The sequence below is a fragment of the Episyrphus balteatus genome, chromosome 1 (genome assembly GCF_945859705.1).
Source record: "Episyrphus balteatus chromosome 1, idEpiBalt1.1, whole genome shotgun sequence".
Taxonomy (NCBI): domain Eukaryota; kingdom Metazoa; phylum Arthropoda; class Insecta; order Diptera; family Syrphidae; genus Episyrphus; species Episyrphus balteatus.
Genome location: NC_079134.1, coordinates 50,425,062 through 50,448,081, shown reverse-complemented (window position 1 = coordinate 50,448,081; position 23,020 = coordinate 50,425,062). Strand labels below are relative to the sequence as shown.

Genomic DNA, 23,020 nt, shown 5'->3' with positions numbered 1-23,020 from the left:
GTGCAAAAATTTCTTATTACATTTTATTTTATTTACAATGTAATTATAATATTTATCATTATTATTATAATTTCACAATAATATTGTTATAATTGTATCTATCTAAGTGGGAAAACCATGACTAAATTAATTATTTGCAGGAAAGAAAAAAACTTATGAAAATTAGTTTAGGGCCATAACATCTTTGCGATATTTGTGCCCTTAATTACGAGTATGAATGTGGGTTAAATCACTTTTAACATTGTTTCAAGAAAAAGTTAAGTGAATTAATTCATTTTCATAATTAAGTGCATATTTAATTTTTTTTTTATTAAATCATCACACACAGCAGATAAAAGTGTAAACTTGATCGTTAAACATTTCTAAAATATCTTTATTTTATGAAAAACTCGATATTATCCTATTTGAATTGCATTGGATAAACTCCAGTTTTAGTTAAACAACAACTATGAATTTGGCCCAATGAAGTTAGAGGTTAATAAAACCTTACAAAGAATTTTTTTGTTTTCAAAATTTCATATATCGCTGGGTGATAATTATAGCGCTGTATGTTTTTTTTATGGAAAAGCTTGCAGACATAGAACCCTATATTTGTTGCTTCTAGACAGCCTTCAATATTATTCTAAGAACTAATTTATATTGGTCCTTCTGTTACTAAATATATTCTTCTATTCTTATTATTGGTCAGCAAAATATCAAGTGAAATCTAATTATGTTTCTTAAAAAAAGCAAATAAAATAGATATAATAGATCACAAGATACATATTTCATTATAATAACTAACCACAAAACAGATAGTTCCAACATTGCACGTTTTTTTTTTAATGCATAAAATCTTTAGAAAAGAACAATTAAATAATAATGAGTTGAAACGTATTGAGAAAAAAATAACATAATTAAATTAATTCAATATGTGTGAAAAAAACATGTTTTTACTTTAATATCGTAGGATTACATATTCTGCTTTTATCGAAAAGTCGAAGACAGTATTAAATGGTACTCGTAGATGTCTTTTATTTACTTTTGATAGTGCAACAGCGTTGGGTGTTCCGGGGCCCTGAGGCATTGAACTTCATCTTTAACATAATCGGAGTCGGCATGTAAAATTGTAAATGACCAATTCATTTGAAAGGTGATAGAATTAACAAAAGTCGAATAGTTGGCTCTATCTAGAGTTTTAACCTGTTGGAAGCACATCTCTAGGCATGATTCGTATGAACTCGGTGAATTTTGCGCTCCCACGGATACTTCGATAGGGCCGAATAACTGACGACAGAAACTTTGTATTTTATGTTTCCATCAAGTTATGCATTCGTAAAAAGAAATTGAGATTAAACATGACATTACGATTATGGAGAATGCGAAAAAATCTGTCTATCAGTCTGTCTGAATCGATTCACTTCAAACCTGGTATGTACAAAGGGGCTTTGGAAATATTTTTTTAGGAGAAAAAATATCGGTACATACCAATTTTGGAATAATATAATTTTCTCAAAAAACGGCTCCAACGATTTTCTTAAAAAATCAAGTGTTAATTTTTTTAAAACATTGTCTTTCTTTTGATGAAATTTTTTTTCGCAATTCATTATTTACGCTGCCTGCCATAAAATCGTTTTTTTTTTTTAATATCTCGAAAACGACTGATTAAATTTCAACGGTTACAAAAAAATAAAAATCGAAAAAATTTACTGCAAAATGTCATACCAACTTTATTAAAATTGTTTTTTTTTTTTAAGGCTCTAACGGTTTTGAATTTTTTTTAAGCATCAGTATGTGTACTTTCACTAAAAGTATCGGCAATATTCAAGTCTTTTCTTTATTCTTTAGGGTTTGTAATTTTTTTGGTTTCCATTGTTCCTTCAGTAAACAAAAAAAAAAAAATTTAGGGTAAGTATGGCTATTTTATCATTACGTGAAATTGAATTTCTACTAAACATCAACTCCCAATTCGATCTTATCTCACTGGCATTCGTTCTGTATAAACTTCTTTTCTTTCAAAATACATTATATTTTCCAACGAATTGTTGTTCGCCACGAGATCTGTATCTTTTATGAGAAATTTTGCTCATCAAAAATTTGACCAGGAAATTAATCAAATTAGAAAGTTTTCTTCACTCGTTTAAGAAGGAGTGCAATTTTATTTTATAAAAGAAGAGTATTAAATTACAAAAAAAAAACTTTTTTAAACTGTCTTCCACGTGAAACTGATGATATGGCTGTTTCAGTACTTTATTTTTTTTCAAAACTAACAAACTTTACTGGTAAAATTAACTACCCCAATTGGAAAATGGAAACTTATCAAAAATCATAGTTTTTGAGAAAATTCACATATTTCGGACACCAAAGAATTTTTTTTTAAACTGCGCCTGTTTGTATGTGTTTTTTTTATGTGAATAAGTGTTTTAAACATGGGAAAGAAAATGATCATGAAAAGTTTCCCTCGGAATTTATTTGTATAGGCAACAAGGGAGATTCATGATCGCGCATATAATTCCGAGGGAAACAAATATTCCAAGGGCAAAAAATGATATGCCTGTCTGACGAATTAACATAACCTAAACGGAGCAAATAAGTTAAGTTAGCGGGACATAAGACCCAAAAAGAGAATGAAAATCTTAAGAAAATTGGACTACCACAGTTCTGTAGATATAAAAAAATACAAATGACCCGTCTGTCCTATCTGGCAACTAAAAATAAAGAAATGTAATGCATTTGTTGTGATCCAAATATTATTTTTTAATTGAAAAATTATTTTCAAATCCACCCTACGAGTTTTGGCAACCATAAGCCTATTATACGTTTTATGAGCTTAACATTTTTAAGTCAAATTTTGATTCGACCGTTGATTTTTTTTAAAATTCTAAGTCTTGAATAAAATAGTACTGATCAATGGGCCATATTCAGAGACACTGTCTAAGCTCCTTCAAAGAAAGACTGGAATTTATCCAATTCAAATTACATTGAATATGCGCCAATGTGTTTTTTTTTAAGTTCCTGCCACCAAATTTTGATTTTGAATTGAAGCCATTGCATGAACAAACTGAATTTAAAATAAAGCTTCAACTTCTGGGCCCATGTTCTTAATTTGTTACTGGCGATTAACGTCTCTAAAATCCATTTCCTTACGTAAATAAAACAAAATTTGTTTCAAATTCAGAGTTTAATAATTAAGAAATTTTGATTTTGAACGGAATTTTTTTTTATTTTGCTGAGATAAAATGGTTTTTTAAGTTATTCAAACATTTTATCGTCTGTGAAAAAAATAACAGAACATGGGCACTAGATTTTATAAAAGGTATAATTCATAACCGTTAGTGTTGCCGTTAGTCATTTTCTTTAAAATGCCCCTCCCTCCCAAACGTAGGCCCCTCCCATAGTTAAAAATGAATGTATTTTTACCGCCTGAGTTATCGTACTAGCTGACTCTCGTTTTTGAAATATTTCCGTTAGAAAATGCAAAAAAACGTTGTTTTACTCTTTTTGAGGTAATGCTATTATGTGATGTAATTGGGTGCTTTCACGTAAGTATCTTAAGCTAACCGGATAGGTTTGTGTTGTTGTAATCCCATGCTTAATACCACCGCGAACAAAAATATTCAGTATGTAAAAATTTCCATTTGAAACACACAATAAGGCTGATTATGTGTCACCGTCCTCGTATTTCGTAAGAGAAAAAAGTTTTTCATGTTGGCCATATGGAAAATACCGTCCTTAAACAAATCAATTTCCCCTCTAGGCAATCTCCTAAAACCAATATTGAAGTAAATCGCTTCAATGATTTGGCCCGTAGCACGATTAGAAACAGACAGACAAAATTACGAAACTAACTTTTTCGCATTTTCCACAATCGTAATGTCATACCTCATTGTTATCTCGTTTTCAATTTTTTTTTAACCAATTCTAAACATGCTCCATAGCACCTATACATATGTATCTGCTAGTAAAAACGAACATTTCAATGAACTAGAATATCGATGGGAAAACAGCACAGTTTAAAAAAAATTCAAATTTCAGGTGAATTATTTATAAGATTTTGGATGCTTAGGTTTCAACTGAAGTTTCATAACTTGTACGTTAGAAAACTCCATGCATTAAACAAATAAGTTCAAAAACTAAAACCTGACTGCTCCAAAATCACGCAAAATTTTTGACTATTGTAATCGAATGGGATAGAAAAAATCGAACGGCTTTAGAATTGAATATCTTTAGATTTAAATATGATATGAATTTTATTGATACGCAGTTTAAAAGAGTCAAATTTCTTCTAAAAAAAGAGCCATTATTTAAATTTTTATTAAAATTATTATAAACAGAGTTATTTACGTCAACATGAGTGATGGTACGTAAATGCACGCCTTTTTTAACTAATTAAGCCCGCATAAAAGATATTAAAAAAGCTTATTTATTACTATTTAGACCCCAAGGAACATTTCTGCATCTAAAAATCTGGATTGCAAGTAACTTCGAGTAGTGTCGCGTTCAAACGACCCGTGAATAATAGTATAATGGAATATTTTCTTTGTTACCATTAGGTAGGTGACATATGACTATAAGATGAGAATATTTTCTTCTTTCAAAACTTTTAGAGCGTGACTTTGGAGTAGCCAGGTTTTTCCTAACTTTTAAAAAATCGTTTATGACTTTCGTCTCTAGAGGACGCTGTAATCAATTTTTTGTAACATTACATAACCTTTAACCTGCGGACAAGTAAGGCGCTTCCAACGATACTTAATTTGTCAAGTTCCGATAAGTGGTTTAGAAGCTTAGATGACACAGATGAACATAACACACACAACATAATATTCAAACATAGCGGACAACCACCCTTTTTATTTTTGCTTTGCCGTTTTCAGCTAAAAAGAAGCCTTAAGCCTGGTACGCAGATCTAAGCTAAATTTTAGAGCCCATACAAATTATCGATAAAATGCTCAGATAAATTTTAGCTCGACTAAGGCCGTGTGTGAATTGCGTTAAATAGTTAAATTCGTGTAAAATTTTTGACACTATTGAGGTGAATAAAAAATTTTCAGCTGTTAAAAATTTATTGGGCTCCGGGACCTGGTTAAATTTGAGTTAAATTTTGTTTGCAGATGGTTTTGTTTTGTTTTTTTTTTTTTATTAAAAAGGAGTATCATGGCAGAAAAAAGGCATACAAAATATTAAACAATAAATTCTTTTTTTGAAATTATTTTGTTCACCTCAATAGTGTCAAAAATTTAACACGGTCTCGATAATTTGTATTGGAGCTAAAATTTGTCTCGATCTGCTTACCAAGCTTTAACAAGAACAAAATTGACTCGTCTTCGAGCTATAACTGAAGAAATAAAATTCACGACTGGGTCGTACGAACTTGCTCCTAGAGTTCAAGTTGCCTAAAATTGTTAAGACTTTTTATATAGAAATTTGGGAAATGTAGGTATATAAAAACAAATAATCATTTTTATCAAAAAAACAAAACCTACTTCCATGGATCAAAACTGGGTTTTATGGTTTTTCTCATAGTTCCTATTTTCAAAACTGAACGAAATTGAAATGGGACGACATTGCAGGCAACAGCTTTCCAATACAATTATCAAACTTGGTTCACTCAGTCAAGGTTATGAGGCAACAAACACAAAAAAAAAATACAGACGAACTGAATACCTCCTCCTTTTTGGAAGTCGGTAAAATATATAAAATTCGTTTTTTAAAGTAATAAAATAAAATCTGAAATCAAATTCCCCTCTAAACAAGAATGCAGTTGTATTTGCTATATTAAGATGTATTTTTAGAAAAAAAATTCAAAATCGTTAAAGCCGTTTTTCAAAAAACTAATTTTGTAAAATATTTTTTTTTGGAAAATAGTTTAAAAATAAAATTGGTATGCCATTCACTAATAAACATATAAAACAAGATTTATGTCCCGTTTTCGAAAATTTGATTTTTCAAAAAAAGAAAATTCAAATTTTGGTAGAAAATCAGATTTGAAAAAAAAAACTGTTCTACAGCAGGTACCGTTAGTAATGATTTCCAAAAAAAAAAATGTTTCATCATACATAAGATAGACCTTGCAAAAAAACTATTATCTGAATATTTTTAACAAAATCGTTTGAGCTGTTTTGGAGAAATTAAACTTTTTCGAAATGTTTGTATGACAGGTACCGTTATTTTTAGTAAAAAAAAATTAATTCCAAAAACCCCTCTACATACCAAGTTTGAAGTCAATCGGTCCATCCGTTTAGGCTGTAGGTTCTAATACAGACAGATTGATAGACTGACAGACGGACTTCCGACACCCACTTTTTTTGCATTCTCTATCATCGTAATAGCATGGAAAATTGTTATCTCAATTTTTTTTTGTACGAATGCATAACTTGTTATATATCGCAAGAAAACTCAAATGGATTTCTGCAGAGGTTAAACAATAAATTAATTTTTTTACCAATGGAAAGGTTCATTAAACTGGGTTAACACTTTTTACGTTAGAGAATTAACTAAGTTGTTTGAAGTTGTTTAAAAAATGTGTTATTAGTCATCAAATGAGAATTAGGAATAAAAATATGTCTAGAATGAGAGGATGTTATGGTACCTTCCTTTACAGCATACATACATAAACATGATTTAAATGTGTTCTTCGGTGCTGAATCTCATTTTGTTTTAAATTAAATAACTAGGTATCCTTTCTATTTTCAATATAAAAGAGGATAATAGCCCTGTTCCATTGGAGGTGGTAGTTTACTCGTGAGCAGAAATCTACTACAACAGCTACACTTTCGTATCTCCTCGAGTAGAAGATCGTGTGTTATTTGTAAACTACCACCTCCAATGGAACAGGGCTAACATAAGCCCTGTTACTAATAGTAGGTGTTTTGGTTAATCTACTACTATCATCTACTCATGCTCTTCTCCTCGAGTAGATACGATTTGTATTGAATTCGTTGAAAGTGCGTTCGATTGAAAATCGCTAGTAAACTACTAGTGGTACTTTGCCACCTCCCAAAGGAACTGGGCTATAGACAACGCTTCACCAGTTCGTTTCATACCTTTTATTTTATCTTAGTTCATTTTAATGTTTTTTTGTTTTTGTCAATTTAGTGTTTTGAAAAATAATTGCATATAAAACTTAATTTATATAAAACCAATCTTGCGATTTAATAGTATTCGTTTGAAACCAAAAAATTGTAAATTTATTTTCCTGCAAACATTTATGCATCACCTAGGATATAAGATTCTTGTATATAATTGTAAATATTAAACTAGTCAAACTTGAATGATTTTTTAAAGATAAAATAATTATTTTTATTGATAAAGTAATTATTGAACATAATTTGAAACATAGTTCCGCAAAAAAGTGTGTTTCTTATCTTAAGCAGGTTTACCTTGAAAAATGTAATTTTTAGAAAATAAAAATTATAAACAACAATTAAAAAAAGAATGAGTTTTTTTTTGTGATTGTTTTGAAATGAAATGTGAAATTTTCCGAACTATGGAATACGTCATAAGGCCAACTACTACAGCTAGCAAACTGTAAAAATGGATCATCAAGTATCAAAATTTAACCAAGGTGAAAACTATAACCCACTATAATGAACTCGTCCAATAAATCGCTCTCCGACTCAAATTTTAGACTCCAGATTTTTTTCTTAACGGTTACATGGAAAATGAGGGGTAGCGTGTAGGAGACAATAGGGATTATAGAATCAAATTTTACTTATCTTTTTATTGTAGCTGACGTTTAACAGGATTGCACCAGCTTTCCAATAAAAAAATAATTATCAAAATTGGTTCCCTCAGTCCAAAGTTATGAGGTAACATAAAAAAAAAAAAAAAATACAGACGAATTGAATACTTCCTGTTTTCTGGAAGTCGGTAAAAATAAGAATAACTATACGGGGCTGAAGTAATATTTTAAAATTTTTTGATCTTACTTGAAAGGATTTTGTTTAACATTTTGTTCAATTATTGAGTGCAAATGTTTATTAAAATTTGATTAGCGTGTGTTAACATTCAGGCCAAAGTTTATAATTCACATTGGGCGCATTCACAAACCTAGGTTCTACGTAGTCGAGTTTCAACTAGCTTTTGGAATGCGAATTTGCACTACAAAGCTAGGTGACAGATGCAATAAAAAAAAATTGTTTTGAGTGGTTTAAATAGCTTTTTTTCTTTTAAATTCCCCAATTTCCTTCTTTATATTCACATACTGCACAATTAATTTTATTTTATATACTTTTTTCATCAATTCCACCAAATTTGAAATTCAAATAGAATTTGTTTCCATCAAACAGCTGACTGAGAAATGTCAGCTACCTTTGAAGTCGAAAATTTTTTACACGACGTCGGAGGGGAAATTTTAACTAATTTTTTAGTTCTTTTCAGCCAATCAGAACGAGTCGACTACGTAGCACCTAGGTTTGTGAATGCGCCCATTATCTTTACGTTGTCCACATACACTGTGGCGTATACGTGCTTTGTTTCTTGGATTTTTTTTAAAATCCGCATTGCAAGATAAGGGGAGGAGAAGACTGTGACTCATATATGGATATGTGTAGGTGTAGGTATATGCCTCTATAGAACTAACAATTTCGTAAAAGAGAAAGATACTCGTATTTTCCATCGATATTGGCCATTTTCCTGCAAATTGGACAATAGTAAAGGAAGGGTGGGGTTGTACCAAAAAAAGCACTTTTGTATCTTGTTTGTTTTTTCGTATTTTTGTTCTTTCTCGTAATAGAGCGGAGATACATTTCGGAGTGCCTTGTCATGTCACTCATTTATGTTTTTGCTACAATTGTGTAAGTACTCATGTGAGAAAAAAGTGAGAATTTTGGGTTCTGGTCTTTGTCCTTCTTTTCTATTTTTTTCATTTAAAGAAAATTCAATCATGTTTTTTGGCAAAACCTTGGTGGTTTTGGTCCCAAATGCCGCTGATTATATTTTGAAGATATCAGTAGTATTTATAAAATATGTGGTTTGAAAAAAAAACATGTAAAAAAGCATGTGCGCAATTCACACGTTTTAGAAGTGAAACTTTCAAAAATGTTGGTCTTAAGAAAATGAGACGAATGTAAAATTTCGGGAAGAGGTTAGTTGTAGATTTAAGTATTTATCATAGTGATACAAAGTTAGAGTTTGTATCAAACTCAACAAAAATAATATGTAAACGTGTACGAGCACAAACACGGTATCAACACAAGTACAAGGTACAACGCTGACATGGTATAAAAAGACATGGTATGATCATTAGAGCCGCCATCTTACAAAATGGGGTAATAAGGTTTTGACGTTTGGCATTTGGCAAAGTCAAAAGCAACAACAATTTCCAAGACAAATTTGTTTACAACAACAATTTCAATGGGCTGGGCTGTCAAAACCTTAAGTAGCCATAAGTTTTGACAGTTCTCGATACTGATAGAATGATCATACCTTCTCTTTTTATACCATGCAACGCTGATGCCTAGCACACTCACACTATGCCTTTTTTAAACACGAGTGGAGGGGGTACGAAACAGAGCACAAAGAGAACCACGAACTATTTTATGTCGCTTTTTCGTTTCATCGATCATGAAAGCTTTGCGACAACATAAATCAATCCAATATTTTTTCAGCACAATTGGTTTATAATTTTCGAACACTTTTCAACATTTTTGAGGGCATGCTCTGAGTAGAAAGTTTATATAACATATTTTAAAAATAAGCTGGTGAAGGATTTTTCCAACAGTGCAGCAACTTTTGCCTAAACAGACCACTTTTACTAGCAGCACAATAATTGATGACCTTCTACGGTATTCAGCGTAATGAATAACTGCTATTCGAATTAAGATAAAATAAAAACGAAAAATATGTTTGTATTATATGAATAATAATTTTCTTTTTATTTAATCATGATGTAATACGTTTATGTACTTTTTATATAAAGATATTTCTTTTTTTTTTTTGCATAGCTTAAATTTAATGTATACATATTATCATATATAGTTTTTTTTTCCAATTTCAAATAATCGAAAAATTGATTCTTTTAATTTTTTTTTCTGAGAAAGAGAATATTACCAATAGTACTCAAACTGAATTGAGCTTAAATAATTGAAAACAGATTGCGTGTTTCTTGGTGAAACACAGCACACACATTTTTTTTTACAAAAGAAAGCTCTGATGTGATTTAGTTCCGTATTTTGTTTATGTGTTTTATATGTTTGTATTCATTATTTCGCAGTTATTATATATTTAACTATACAAATATTTTTTTTTATTTATTACTTTTTTTGTGTTAATCTGAAAAATCCCAAATCAAGATTCCAATTATTCTTAAATTTTATTTTGTTTTTTTTTTTATATCATCATGAGTTAACAATTTGTTTCTTTTTTTTTTTTGCAATTTCATTTTTTTTTATTATTTATTTTAATTTATTTAATTTTTTTTTGTAATGGGAAAAATAGAGAATAAAATATCTTATTTATTTAAAAAATAATTAAAACATAATTATGAATATAAAAAAAGAACTGGTCTTTGTGGATTTTCGATTATTTCGTAAATGCCATAAAGACAGCCCATAGAATTTCATTTGCGTTTGGCTTAGCCGCTTCAGCTTCAAAATCCAAATCGAGAAGTTCTCTCACTCGTTTCATTGCCACTTCATAGTCGTCGTCGTTGAGGGGACCGAATGCGTTCTCAAGCACATCACTTGCATGAGCTAAGAATATCAGCGCCAGCATACGTTTGTCCATTCTTTGTGGGTCATTAATCCATTTCGAAAGTACAGCATCTTGTATCTTAAAAATTTAAATTTGTTCATATGAATTTAGGATAGTTTCAATAAATTTAAAAAAAACGTTACCTTTTTAACTAATCGACATTTAATAACGTTATCGCTAAGTGGGTGTGTTGTCATATCGAATAAGAGAAAATTTTGTTTCTCTGTGGTAAGGACACCTTTTTCAACTAAATTTTTAGCGAGTCTTTCACGGACATTTTTTAGTTGGTATCTTAGTTTAAGTGGATTCCATGTTTCACCTGGAAGAAGAGTAGTTAAATGAAGATTGTCTTTCAAAAATAAAAAAAAAAAGAGAAGTATAATTACCACTTAAATATTCAATCCAACTTTGAACAGTCTCTGGTGGATCTGTCTCCTTGATATGCTTTAAAGCTTCATCGAGAAGGACATCACCTGTTTGTGTATCCGACTTGAGTATAAGTTTTCTAAATAAAAAGAAAATAAGATTATATTAGACTTGTTACAAGAGTTGAATAAAGAATTGTTAACCTTGAACACAATCCTCTACGACGCATGCCAGCTTTTTCCATCATCACACGGCCACGGATTCCCAATTCAATTAAGATACATCCACGAAGGCCACTAGATATGCAGTCATTCCAAAACGATGTGTAACCCTGAGATTGATATAAATTTATCATTCAAAAAGTTATTTTTAATCTTTGACTTATTTTGTATGTTCACAGATCACAGCGATATGGCACAAATGTGTTAAGTATTAAAAAAAAAATAGAGATATAGGCTAAAAATTTTGAATACAGGTTAGCATAAGAGATATCAACACCTTTATTCCAAATTTCAAGTCTGTACAGTAGGGTGGTCCAATTTTTTGATCTTTAAATTTCCGTTGTTCTCCACTCAAAAATTGGTTGCATATGTGTTTTGTATTACTCACGTGAAATTTCAGCTTTTTAGGTGAAGTGTAAGTGGGCGCTCAACAGGCTCAAAGTTTTTGCTTAGATGCTGTTCTAGCTAGGTGCTCATGACTAATAATTAACTTTTTTTTAATTTATCAAGAGGAAATAAGTTGTGTCGTAATAAAAACATGAATATCATTAACTTGGTTGTCGGAAGCATGCGTGCTTATCATATTTAAGCCAAATTCCAACTCCAAGCTATGTCCTATTACGATATAATCAGATATTAAGGTTCACAAAGTCTAATATTTCAAAGCTGATGAGTGCCCTCTTCCTTTTACTTTTGAGAGCTAAAACTTTCGCATATGTTTTTACAGTTGTCTGTAGCAAAATAATGGGTGGGGAAGTATTGAATTATATGGTTTATTATTTTGCCTTATAACGTGGACCACACTACTGTACAGTAAAAACTATTTTTGTTTTGTTTGGAAGTTTAACCAAAATGTGATAACGCAGATTTATGGGCTAATGTTTCCTAATAAAGTAATTTAAAAGTCTAGCAGGTTTTGGCGCTAGACCCAATTATGTAGTGCTGAATGTGATGGACCTATTAAAATCAAACTGCGTTTTTTGGAATCTTATCAGAAGGGCATCTGGAATTAAATTTTTGGACCAAAAATAACGGTACCTTTCATATAAAAAATTTGGAAAATTTAAATTTTATTAAAAACGGCTTCAAAGATTTTGTTAAAAAAAATTTTATACAAAATAAAAATGTAATCGAATATTTTTTATTAATCTAATTTCCTGCCAATCTACCATTTCAATTTTAACGCATATGTTTTATAAAAAAAAAAGAATGAAACTCTTGAAGATCAATTTCAACTTGTGACACTTTATTGAAAAAATAAGTGTGTGAACGAAGGGTTAAGAGAAGTTAAGGAAGTTCTTGTAATCATAAATTTAAAAAAAAATGCTTTTATGGCAGGTAACGTTAATAACAGTTTTCAAAGAGAGATATATTGTTTGCATTAAGTCAAAACCAACAACCCAATGGACAAAAGTCAGCAATTTTCAGAATTAATATACTGACCAAAACATGGTACGTGGTACCAACACCGAATAATTTTTCTAAAATTCTTTGTTTGACCCATGAAAATTTTCACAAATCCCTCAACTTGGACCCTAAAAGAATAACTTAACTTTATTTTTTCCTTACAGAAATTTTTATAACTGTTGTGTAAAGCACTCTGCTATCCTATCATTTTATTAAAAAAGGACAAAGTCAAAATTTTGATGAAAATAGCGTCCTGCATCTGGTGTTTTTCACAACACCAAGAGGACCTAATTCTTTCTCTGAGAAAATAGAACAACCCATCATTGATTGAGAATGTTTGGTTTTTGGATTAAAGTACTGTGGTTTTTCTGATCGCCTATTCTTCAAAACTCAAAATCTCTCTAAAGACTAAGGTCCTTTTTGTACTGTGAAATAAAATACCTAACCCAGGAACAAAACAAAAAGAATAACTGTTTGAGTAAAAAAAATTAAAGTACTGAACAAGCATGGTTATTTTCCGGGCATGAATTCTACAAAAAAAACTTAATTCTAACTAGATAATAACAATCTCAAAAATGCAACTCAATAATGTGTTAAGAGGATTTCCGAAAGAATAAAAAAAAATTGACATTACAACTTCTTTCTTTACATACTCGTTCAAATGTGTTGCCAAGATTTCAAAATTCCCGTAAAATGTTCGGGTTTTCCGGATTTAACGATGATTTTGTAAATTTTTGCATTAAACTCATTACTGATTCCAATCAATCTTAGAAATCACATGATCGTACAAATGATAAGATGCATGATACCAGTTACTGAAGCTTTCTCTACTGAGTTTAGTGTTTTCAATTGCAGGTGGTCTTTTGATGGAATACATATTTCGGTAAGCTGACGCTCTGAAAAGTCAATTTCCGCTAAATACTTTTTACGCTATGTACACTTGTTAACTTACTCCTAAAAGTGCATTAGTGCAAGAAGTCGGCTCCCAGAATATTTACTCTCAAATGAATACCCTTATTTTCACAAACTCAACAATTTCTACAATATTCTTAAAAGTTATTTATTATGCGGAGAGATGCATTGCAAAACTTTTTTCATTGTTCTCAAGTGACAAAATAAAATAGTACTAAAATAAAATAATTTTGGTAGAAAAGGTTAAAACCAAATTTTATTTGCTAAAAAGACCTGACGTGATATATATTTATAACTTAATAAATACCGAACTGTGTGATTAAAATACATCAAGATACTAATATTTCAACTAAGCACTTATTACTTTTAATATACCTACTTCTTCAATAATCAGATAACCCAAAAACTTACAAAGATTGTGTATTAAGAAAACAAAAAATACCAATATACTCAAATACCTTGAACAACTGTTTATGTCGTTTTCTATTTGCGAGATTTGGAGTCAGATGTGTGAATCTAAGAGCTCAAAGAGGGGGTAAAGAGGGGAAAAAGTGGAATAAGCTCAGATTTTATGATCTATTTGCCACATAAGATTTAAAAAAAATGGATTCCAGATTCAAAAATGTGAATCTCGATTTTTATCAAGATTCAAACATACAAGCACACGCACTTTCATACACCCTCCTCTGTTTTACATTTGTTGTTGTTTATGTATTTTAAAAAGTTTTTTTTTTACATGAAACATGAACAGATTTCGTTCAAAATTACAAAACTACATTTTATCTTCTATTTGCGAGAAAAAATCTGAGATTTTTACTCAAAAAACTCAAAAGCAAATACAAAAACGGCATACGATTTTTCAACTTTTTCCCTTCTTCATCTCTTCTCTTAGCTGTCGGATTTACAAATCTGACTCTAAATCTGGCAAATATAAAACGACATTAAACTCATAACTGATTCCAAATCAGTCTTTGGAATTACATGATAGTACAGACGATAACATGTTACAGAAGCCCTCTCCACATATTTTGTTGTTTTGAGTTGCAGCTGCAATTTGAATGAAATACTTTTTTCGGTACCCTGACGCAAGAAGTCATAGAATATTAAGGTACTCTCAAAGAGACATCCATCAATTTTCTGTTAAACACAAACGGCTTAGATTAAAGCTATTTATCACGACAAGAGGTACAATCCCAAATTTTGTTAATTACTCTCAAGAGACTGTATGATATAGTCAACTTTTGTTCTCATAAATTTAAGTTTACCTAGATATCAACATATCAACCAAGTAATTATTTATGTACTCTTGTATATTTCTTCTATTATCAGATAACCCAAAAAACGTACAAAGATTGTGTGTTAAGAAAACAAACAAATACCTCTATGTACGCAAATTATGTACCTTGAACAACTGTTTAAATAGTCAATATTTAATTAGGTATAAAGCCAACAATAAAAAAACCTGATGCACCACACTTCTTCTATTAAAAGGCAACAACTATCTTTTTAGCTTATTAAACATTAAATTTGTGTCATTTGTCTCATTAACAAAAAAAACGAAACTTGAAAGAGTAAACATTAATGAATGTTAAAGCTTTTTTTGTGTGTCTTTTTCTCAACTTGTTCTTATGAAATGCATTTAATTTACAACAACAAGTCATTACTCAAAGAAAAACTTTGATCGAACACATTGGCACATTGGCCAAAAAATTTAAATTTTTTACATCAAAAGGTTATCGGCACCAAAATTGACAGAATAAAAATATTAATAAACTCGCCTCGCCAAGCTATTAATAAAAAACAAGAAGAATAAAGGTTTGCATAATATTATAAAAATATTAATATACCTATACAAAAACAGAGAAGAAATTCTAGATCTGACTCTTATGAGCAATAATGAGCAAATTTCGATAGGAGATTGGAGAGTTTCTCCAGAGGAATCCTTTTCGGATCACTTTAGAATACTCTTCACCCTAGACAGAAATTTAATAGATATCAAGCCTTACAGAAACCCAACTAGAACAAATTGGATAGAGTATACAAAATGGCTGAATGAGCATATCGACCCTCCAAGGGAAAAAACGCTTGTAAACACATCAGCCATCGATAATACTGTCCTAATCCTTACTAGTAAAATGAAAAAATCTTTTGAAAAACACTGTCCCCTATCTCGTTGCACAAAACCCACTAACCCACCATGGTGGAACAGTGAGCTAAAGGAACACAGAACAGAGGTCAGAAAACTTTTCAATAGAGCAAAAATGAGTAAATTAGAGAGAGACATGAATTCATACAGAGCCAAACTTAACCTTTATACCAAAGAACTGAGGAAGGCTAAAAGGGATTCATGGGCTAGGCACTGCGAATCCATTGAGAACACAAGTGAGGCGGCTAGGCTTCGTAAAGTCCTTGCTTCTAACCCCACGACACCGGGTTACATTAAGCATCCTGATGGATCATGGTCGAACTCGAGCCAAGAAACACTTGAACTCTTTATGGAAACACACTTCCCTGGCTGTAAAAATACCGATATTCCTGGTTCCAAGCAATCGAACCTGCTTGAATCCACACACCAAGAATTAAACATAAAACAGATTATTACAGAGCAGAAGATTATCTGGGCAATCAACTCGTTTAAACCCTATAAATCTGCTGGACCAGATGAGATAATTCCAGCTTTTCTTCAAAACGCTTTAAATGTAATAGCACCATGGCTTAGGGTTATCTTCACTAGTTGTATTAAACTTAGATACGTCCCTATGAGTTGGAGAAAAGTTAAAGTGGTCTTTATTCCAAAAGCTGGAAAACCGACACACTCAACTGCAAAAGATTATAGACCAATAAGTCTTTCCTCGTTTCTCCTTAAGACACTGGAAAGAATCATTGATCTGCATATTAGGGAACTTCTCAATTCTAACAACCTTTGCAACTACCAACACGCTTACCTTAAAGGCAAGTCAGTGGAAACTGCATTGCACGAGGTAGTTTCTCATATTGAGAAAAGTCTTGAAAACAAGGAACATACACTAGCAGCATTTTTAGATATTGAAGGAGCGTTTAACAACGTTAACACAGAATCAATAAAATACTGTCTAGTCGATATTGGAGTTGATTCAGTTTTAGTAGACTGGATAAATACAATGTTAAATGGCAGAATCATTTACTCACAATTGGGAAATAGTACTGTAGAGAAAACAGTAACTAGGGGTACTCCACAAGGAGGGGTTCTTTCGCCTCTCCTTTGGATCCTTGTGGTTAACAAAATTCTTACAAAACTTAAAAGTCAAGGTATAAAAATAGTAGCTTATGCAGATGACATAGTAGTTCTGATAACAGGTAAGTTTCTTACCACCATCGGAGACATTATGGAACGCGCACTCAAAGAAATATCTTCTTGGGCAGCCCAAAATGGTCTTGGGGTTAACCCCACTAAAACAGAATTGGTTCTGTTCACGAAGAAAAGGAAACAAGGGGACTTTAATCCTCCTAAACTTGATGATATTCCTCTGATACTTTCCAAAGAAGCTAAATATCTTGGAGTAATCCTAGATTCCAAGCTTACATGGAAACGTAACACCGAAGAAAGAATGAAAAAAGCACTATGCGCTTTCTACACTTGCAAAAAAACCTTTGGTGCACGATGGGGTATGCGACCTCAAGTCATCCAATGGATGTATACGGCGATTATTCGCCCCATACTTACCTATGGTTCGATCGTATGGTGGGAAGCTGTTGAGAAATCAAGCTATCTCAAGAACCTTAACAAAGTACAGAGATTAGCGTGTATAGGGATTACAGGGGCACAAAGGTCTACGCCACAAGCAGGTTTAGAAATGATCTTGGACCTTCCAGTCCTGGACGAGTTCATAAGATGCACGGCAGCCAAAAGCGCACTTCGATTAAAAGAACTGGGCTACTGGAAGCAAAACACTTATGGTCATGGGTCTATCATGCAAAGATACGACACAGTTCCTGGATTGGAAGCGACTACAGATTACATTCCACCCTTGATAGATTTCAATAAAAAATTTTCCATTTTAATACCAGAAAGAAAAGGATGGGATCACAATTCGCTTATCAGCAAACAAGGAATACCCTTCTACACTGATGGTTCAAAAATGGAATCAGGAACAGGAGCTGGGGTGTTCTGCAAACCTCTCAATATTAGAGAATCATTCAGACTCCCAGACGATTGTAGTGTCTTTCAGGCTGAAATTTTTGCTATAGAGAAAGCGGCAGAATTGGTACTCAAAGAAAAACTAATCTCCTCGGAGATTACATTCTTTGTGGACAGTCAGGCTGCTATCAAAGCTCTAGACAGTGAGACAATAAGATCCAAGGCGGTTTTAAACTGCAGGAAAAGAATAAATAGTATTTGCTACACTAACCAAGTTAAACTCTGCTGGGTTCCTGGACATAGCAAAATAGAAGGGAATGAAATAGTGGATGAACTAGCTAGGTTAGGCTCAGCATCAAATGAGAATATTAGCATCCAATTAGCAAAGGGACCAGATATCCCTATCGATGTGCTCAAAAGGAGAATAGACCTATTGACTAGAGAACAAATCAATAACACCTGGAAAACTAGGGACGATTGCATTATTTCTAGAAGTTTATGGCCCAAAACCAATGAAAAAGAAACTCGGTATTTATTATCCCTGAGCAAAAAGAACATTAGAGTCTTGATAGGTGTACTAACGGGTCATTGTGCCATTGGCACAATGGCTATTAGAATGGGTGTATTTGCACCTGATTTCTGTAGGAGCTGTCAAGATGTAGAGGAGATAGAATCCATTAAACACCTGCTCTGCGAATGTCCAAACCTCCAAACAAACCGACTTCGTTTCTTTGGAACGAGGTTCGTGGATGAACTGGACGATCTAGCGCAGGTACCAATGGCTAACATGAGAAAATTTATTGAGAGTACAGGATGGTTCGTTAATGAGCCAGTCTTTGTAAACCGATAGACCAGTTTAGGAACATCATTGCGATTTTTAAAATAAGAGGGTATCACAATGGACCAACAGGCCCCCGTGTATGCAACAGCTTAGCTGTGCACCACCCTATTAACCTAACCTAACCTAACCTATACCTAAACCTATTTGGTTTTGAGTCATAATTCTGTCTGTGCAAAAATTCGATTTTCATAATTATTTCGTATTTTATTTATTTATTTATAAGAATTAACAATAAATTAAAATCTATTATTAATAAAGTTTAAAGAACGCTAGCATCATAGTACTTTCAGTTCTTGGATAGATGAATTAATTATAATTAGTGTTAAATTATAATTTCAAATAAATAATAATGAGTTAAATAAATTAAGTAGATAAAGAATTTATAGTCTGTATTTTAATGATAACACTTATCTAAGAAATGAAACTTTTTTTTGTCACTCAAATTCGACGTCAAAAATTGTATTAATTTGTATGAATGGTATAACAAAATGGATAAATCTAAAATCATGTTTTTTTTTTAAATAAATCATTGTTCCAGCAAATTAGCGATATCATTATTTTTAACATTAAAAATAACAAATTAAAATGTTGATTTTCTTGGTAAAAGAAATCGATTTGGGTGTGTAGTCAATCCTAAGCCAATGTTTCACAGAAATCCGGATTTAAATTCAATAGAACATGTCTAGGAAATGTATTCGCGACCGAAATCCACCTCCAAGCAGTCTTGATCAACTGAAAACTGCAGTGAAATAAGAGTTAAAACAAAACCTTCAAAGGTTAATTTTTAAAATAAACAAACAACTCCAAGTTTTTCATATGCGCTAGAGGAGACAATACCAAGTATTGAATACAATTATTAGGCGTTTTTCTTTTTTAATTCAGAACAGAGCCTGAACTGTCAAACAAAAAATTGTATTTCTTTTTTACCTTTGAACATTCAGAGCTTAAAATTTTTGTTTCTTTTTTTGTTTTGAACATGTTCTGAGCTTTTTCAGAGCGCGATCGATGGACTCAGAATACAATAACTGAGCAGACCGAGTTGAATTCGGAACACAAGCATTTGACAAGTGGTCCCTTAGGGCCATTTTGTTCACTATTGCTCAACATGTAGCAAACTCTCAAGTTGATAAACTTGAGAGTTGACTTCAACTCGAGAGTTAAAACAAAGTTGAGAATTTATTTTGTTCACTATTTTTTTCTTAACTCTCGAGTTTAAAAAACAAAAGTTGGTCAACTTTTAGTTTTTAAAATATCCCTGGGATATTTGTGACAAATCAAACCAATTTCGGCTTACGAATTCATGATTCATTTATACAAAAATATTAAGTGCGGAATAATAATTGAAGTACCTGTCATTGGGTAGAAGTGAAAATAATCAAACGCCCACCGCGTCGCTAGTCTTAAGCAGAAATGTTTAACAAAAACACCTTAGAAGAAAACCATAAAAAATTATTTACTGCCAAATCCATACCACTTGAAAAATCTTGAATATGTATTTTCGTGAACATATTTTTTTTATTTAAAGGTTTTAATAAAGTACCTAATTAAATACATAATGCAACTCTTGCTTTGTTTTAATAACTGTTTTAGTTTTTGTTTTTTTTTCTTTAATTTTTGTTTATAAATTTGTTCTTTAAATCAGCGGGGCAATATTTTGCATCGATTCCTCTCAAAAGAAAAGGCTTATTTTCAAATATTCTATTGCTTTGGAACATTAGTTATGTTTTCACAATAACTGCAAACAAAAGTTTGACAGAAAAATTTAAAAAAAAATTCGGGAAGTTGAGAAAACAAGAAGTTGATCAATTCTCGAGTTAAAAATCGAATGTTATAAACGTCAACCTGGAGTGAATAAAAACGAATTCGGAAGTTGAAGATAAAAATCCTCAAGTTATGACCAACTTTGAGTGAACAAAATGGCCCTAAAAATGTTTTTCATATCAAAGGAATCGTAAACTCAAAAAACACTGCTCTAATATATTACTTCATTTCTTCTATAATGAGATAACCCAAAAAAACTTACAAAAATTGTGTGTTTTAAGTAAACAAAAGATACCTCTATTCTATACGCAAATACCTTGAACAACTGTTTAAATAGTCAATATTTAATTAGGTATAAAGCCAACAATAAAAAAAACCTGATGCACCACACTTCTCCCAATTAAAAGGCAACAACTATCTTTATAGTTTATTAAACATTAGATTTGTGTCATTTGTCTCATTAAGAAAAACAAAACTTGAAAGTAAACATTAATGAATGTTAAAGCTTTTGTTGCGTATGCATTTATTTTACAACAACAACAAGTCATTACTCAAAAAAAACTTCGATCGAACCTACGCACATTAGCCAATTATGATTTTTTCTCAAAAAAAGAAGAAAAAAATGTAAATTTTTTTACATCAAAAGGTTATCGGCATCAAAATTGACAGAATAAAAAAATAACAATAATCTCGCTTCGCCAAGCCATTAAAAAAGAAGAAGAAAGATTTGCATAATATTATAAATATATTAATATACCTATCCTATACCTAAAACCTATTTCATTTTGCAGCAACAAAAGTTCATAGAGAAAACACGATAGAAAACTGGCAATGGTATGTAGCACAAGTACACAACAGCACAATAAAACAACAACAACAAATAAAAAAAACGAAATGAGAATCATGTTTCCTGAATGTGCGATAACAAATTTAAGTAAAAAGATAATAATTTGGTATGGAGCTTTTTTATCACAATAATTAAATTGCTTGCCACCTAAAAATGGACAAAATAGGAAATAAAAAAGAAATGTTTAACAAATTGCCTTCCAGCGTCATCAAATAGCCAAAATGAAAAAGAAGGAAAAAAAATGTAAAAAAAAAGAAAAGACAAAAATCTTTTGTCAATTAACCACTTTGTTGTTTCTCTCTCAATTTTTTTTATACCTCTTTATCTTTAAGACCCAACAATAAGACTTCTTCCATCAAAGTTAGACGGGTTTCTTTGGAATCGCCATCGTCAATATTATCTTCTTGGTCCTTGTTATTGTCCAGCGAGTCTTGATTATTATCGTCGATTGTATTTGCATTGCCACCTTCTGCTGATGTATCACGAGCCTTCACCCTTCGTACTAGGCCATCGGTACGGTTCATTTTGTTTTACTTTTTCTCAAGTGTTTTTTTTTGCAATTTGAATGTTATTTGATATATTATAAATGTTTTAAATAAAAAAATGCATTTATTTTTTATGGAATTTTTGTGTAGTTTTTAAAGAAATTATAAATAAATTCTTGTATTATTTTGTCTGTTTTATTTTTTGACGTTCACACGAAAAAAAGATGACACGACTTTAGCAAAACATGGCCGAACAAAGTAAAACAGTGATGCCAATAATAATGGAATTTATTTTTTTGTTTTGTTTTGAAGTTTTTTTGACGTTTTGTTGTGGTTGAAATTTTTTTGTTACGTTTATGTGCTAACGTAACGTAAGGAAGCAAGATTATGACCAGAGAAATTCCAAATATTTTTAATAATCTAAAACGAACAACAAAAGAAAATTAAAATTTATAGCTACAGTTGTTGTTGGGCTCGTGAAGATACATATAAAAAAAACCACTGGTCGGCAACGAAATTAGAGGTAGAACCAAGCCATATTTTTCTAAAGTATTTGTATGTCCCTGTGGCGTGTAGCTTGTAATTTAGGGGCCCTGTATCCGCGTTTTGGACACATTAATAGGAATAGGTTTTGGATGCGTATTATATGGCTTTTCATTATGGCTAGGGTACATAAAGCTTTCCCAAGTAACAATTTTACTTGCATAAGGTCCATTTTCTTCGATTCGGCAAGCTATAGTTTGTATAAGTTTAGTTTAAGGCTTACTTACGCAAATCATACATTTTGGAAAAAAGGAGGTCTTCTTAAGGCTATCTGGAAGTGTTAAGAAGAAGCCTTGTAAATAGAAGTTAAAGAAGACCTTTATAAGACCTGTTTGAACCGTTCTAAAGAAGCCTTCTATTTTCAAGTGACAGAAGGCTTTCATAAGACCTGTTCCAAGAGGTTCTTGTAAGTATGCAATGTTTTCATCTCTCAAGTATGCAATGTTTTTCACCAATAAGTATGCAAAGCTTTTATCCTGCAGATATTGTCGCCTCAATAAAATAATGTCGTATGTTACATTCGGCTACTTTTGGGAAAACGCATTTAAAGTTCAGATTTTTTTTTTCTCGAAAACTGTATGGTGAATTTTTTAAAAAATATCATGACATATACAGAAAATATTTGTCTATTGAATTATGGTAGAATTATTTCAATATTCCAATCCAGAAAAAAATAATAGTCAATTTTCTCCAATATGCCGATGTCGTATGTTACGTTTTCACAGAAACTATTTGTTAGCCAAACACATACGACAAATTGATGACACATACGACAAAAATAAGCAAAGTTTTATTCGACACTTGTTTACGACATACGACAAATAGATGTCAAATTCAATGCGAAAAACA

The 23,020-nt window shown here is 31.4% G+C and overlaps 1 protein-coding gene across 1 annotated transcript; it reads right to left on the bottom strand.

Moving 5' to 3' along the window:
* Nucleotides 1–10,413: 10,413 nt before the first annotated feature.
* On the bottom strand, nt 10,414–21,877 carry LOC129905512 (Golgi phosphoprotein 3 homolog sauron). The gene is made up of 5 exons (XM_055980981.1): nt 21,461–21,877; nt 11,241–11,368; nt 11,058–11,176; nt 10,815–10,990; nt 10,414–10,749 (listed from the first exon to the last, which is right to left on the bottom strand). The coding sequence occupies exons 1-5, from the start codon at nt 21,665–21,667 to the stop codon at nt 10,501–10,503; spliced, it is 879 nt and encodes a 292-aa protein (XP_055836956.1). The 5' UTR covers nt 21,668–21,877; the 3' UTR covers nt 10,414–10,500.
* Nucleotides 21,878–23,020: the final 1,143 nt, after the last annotated feature.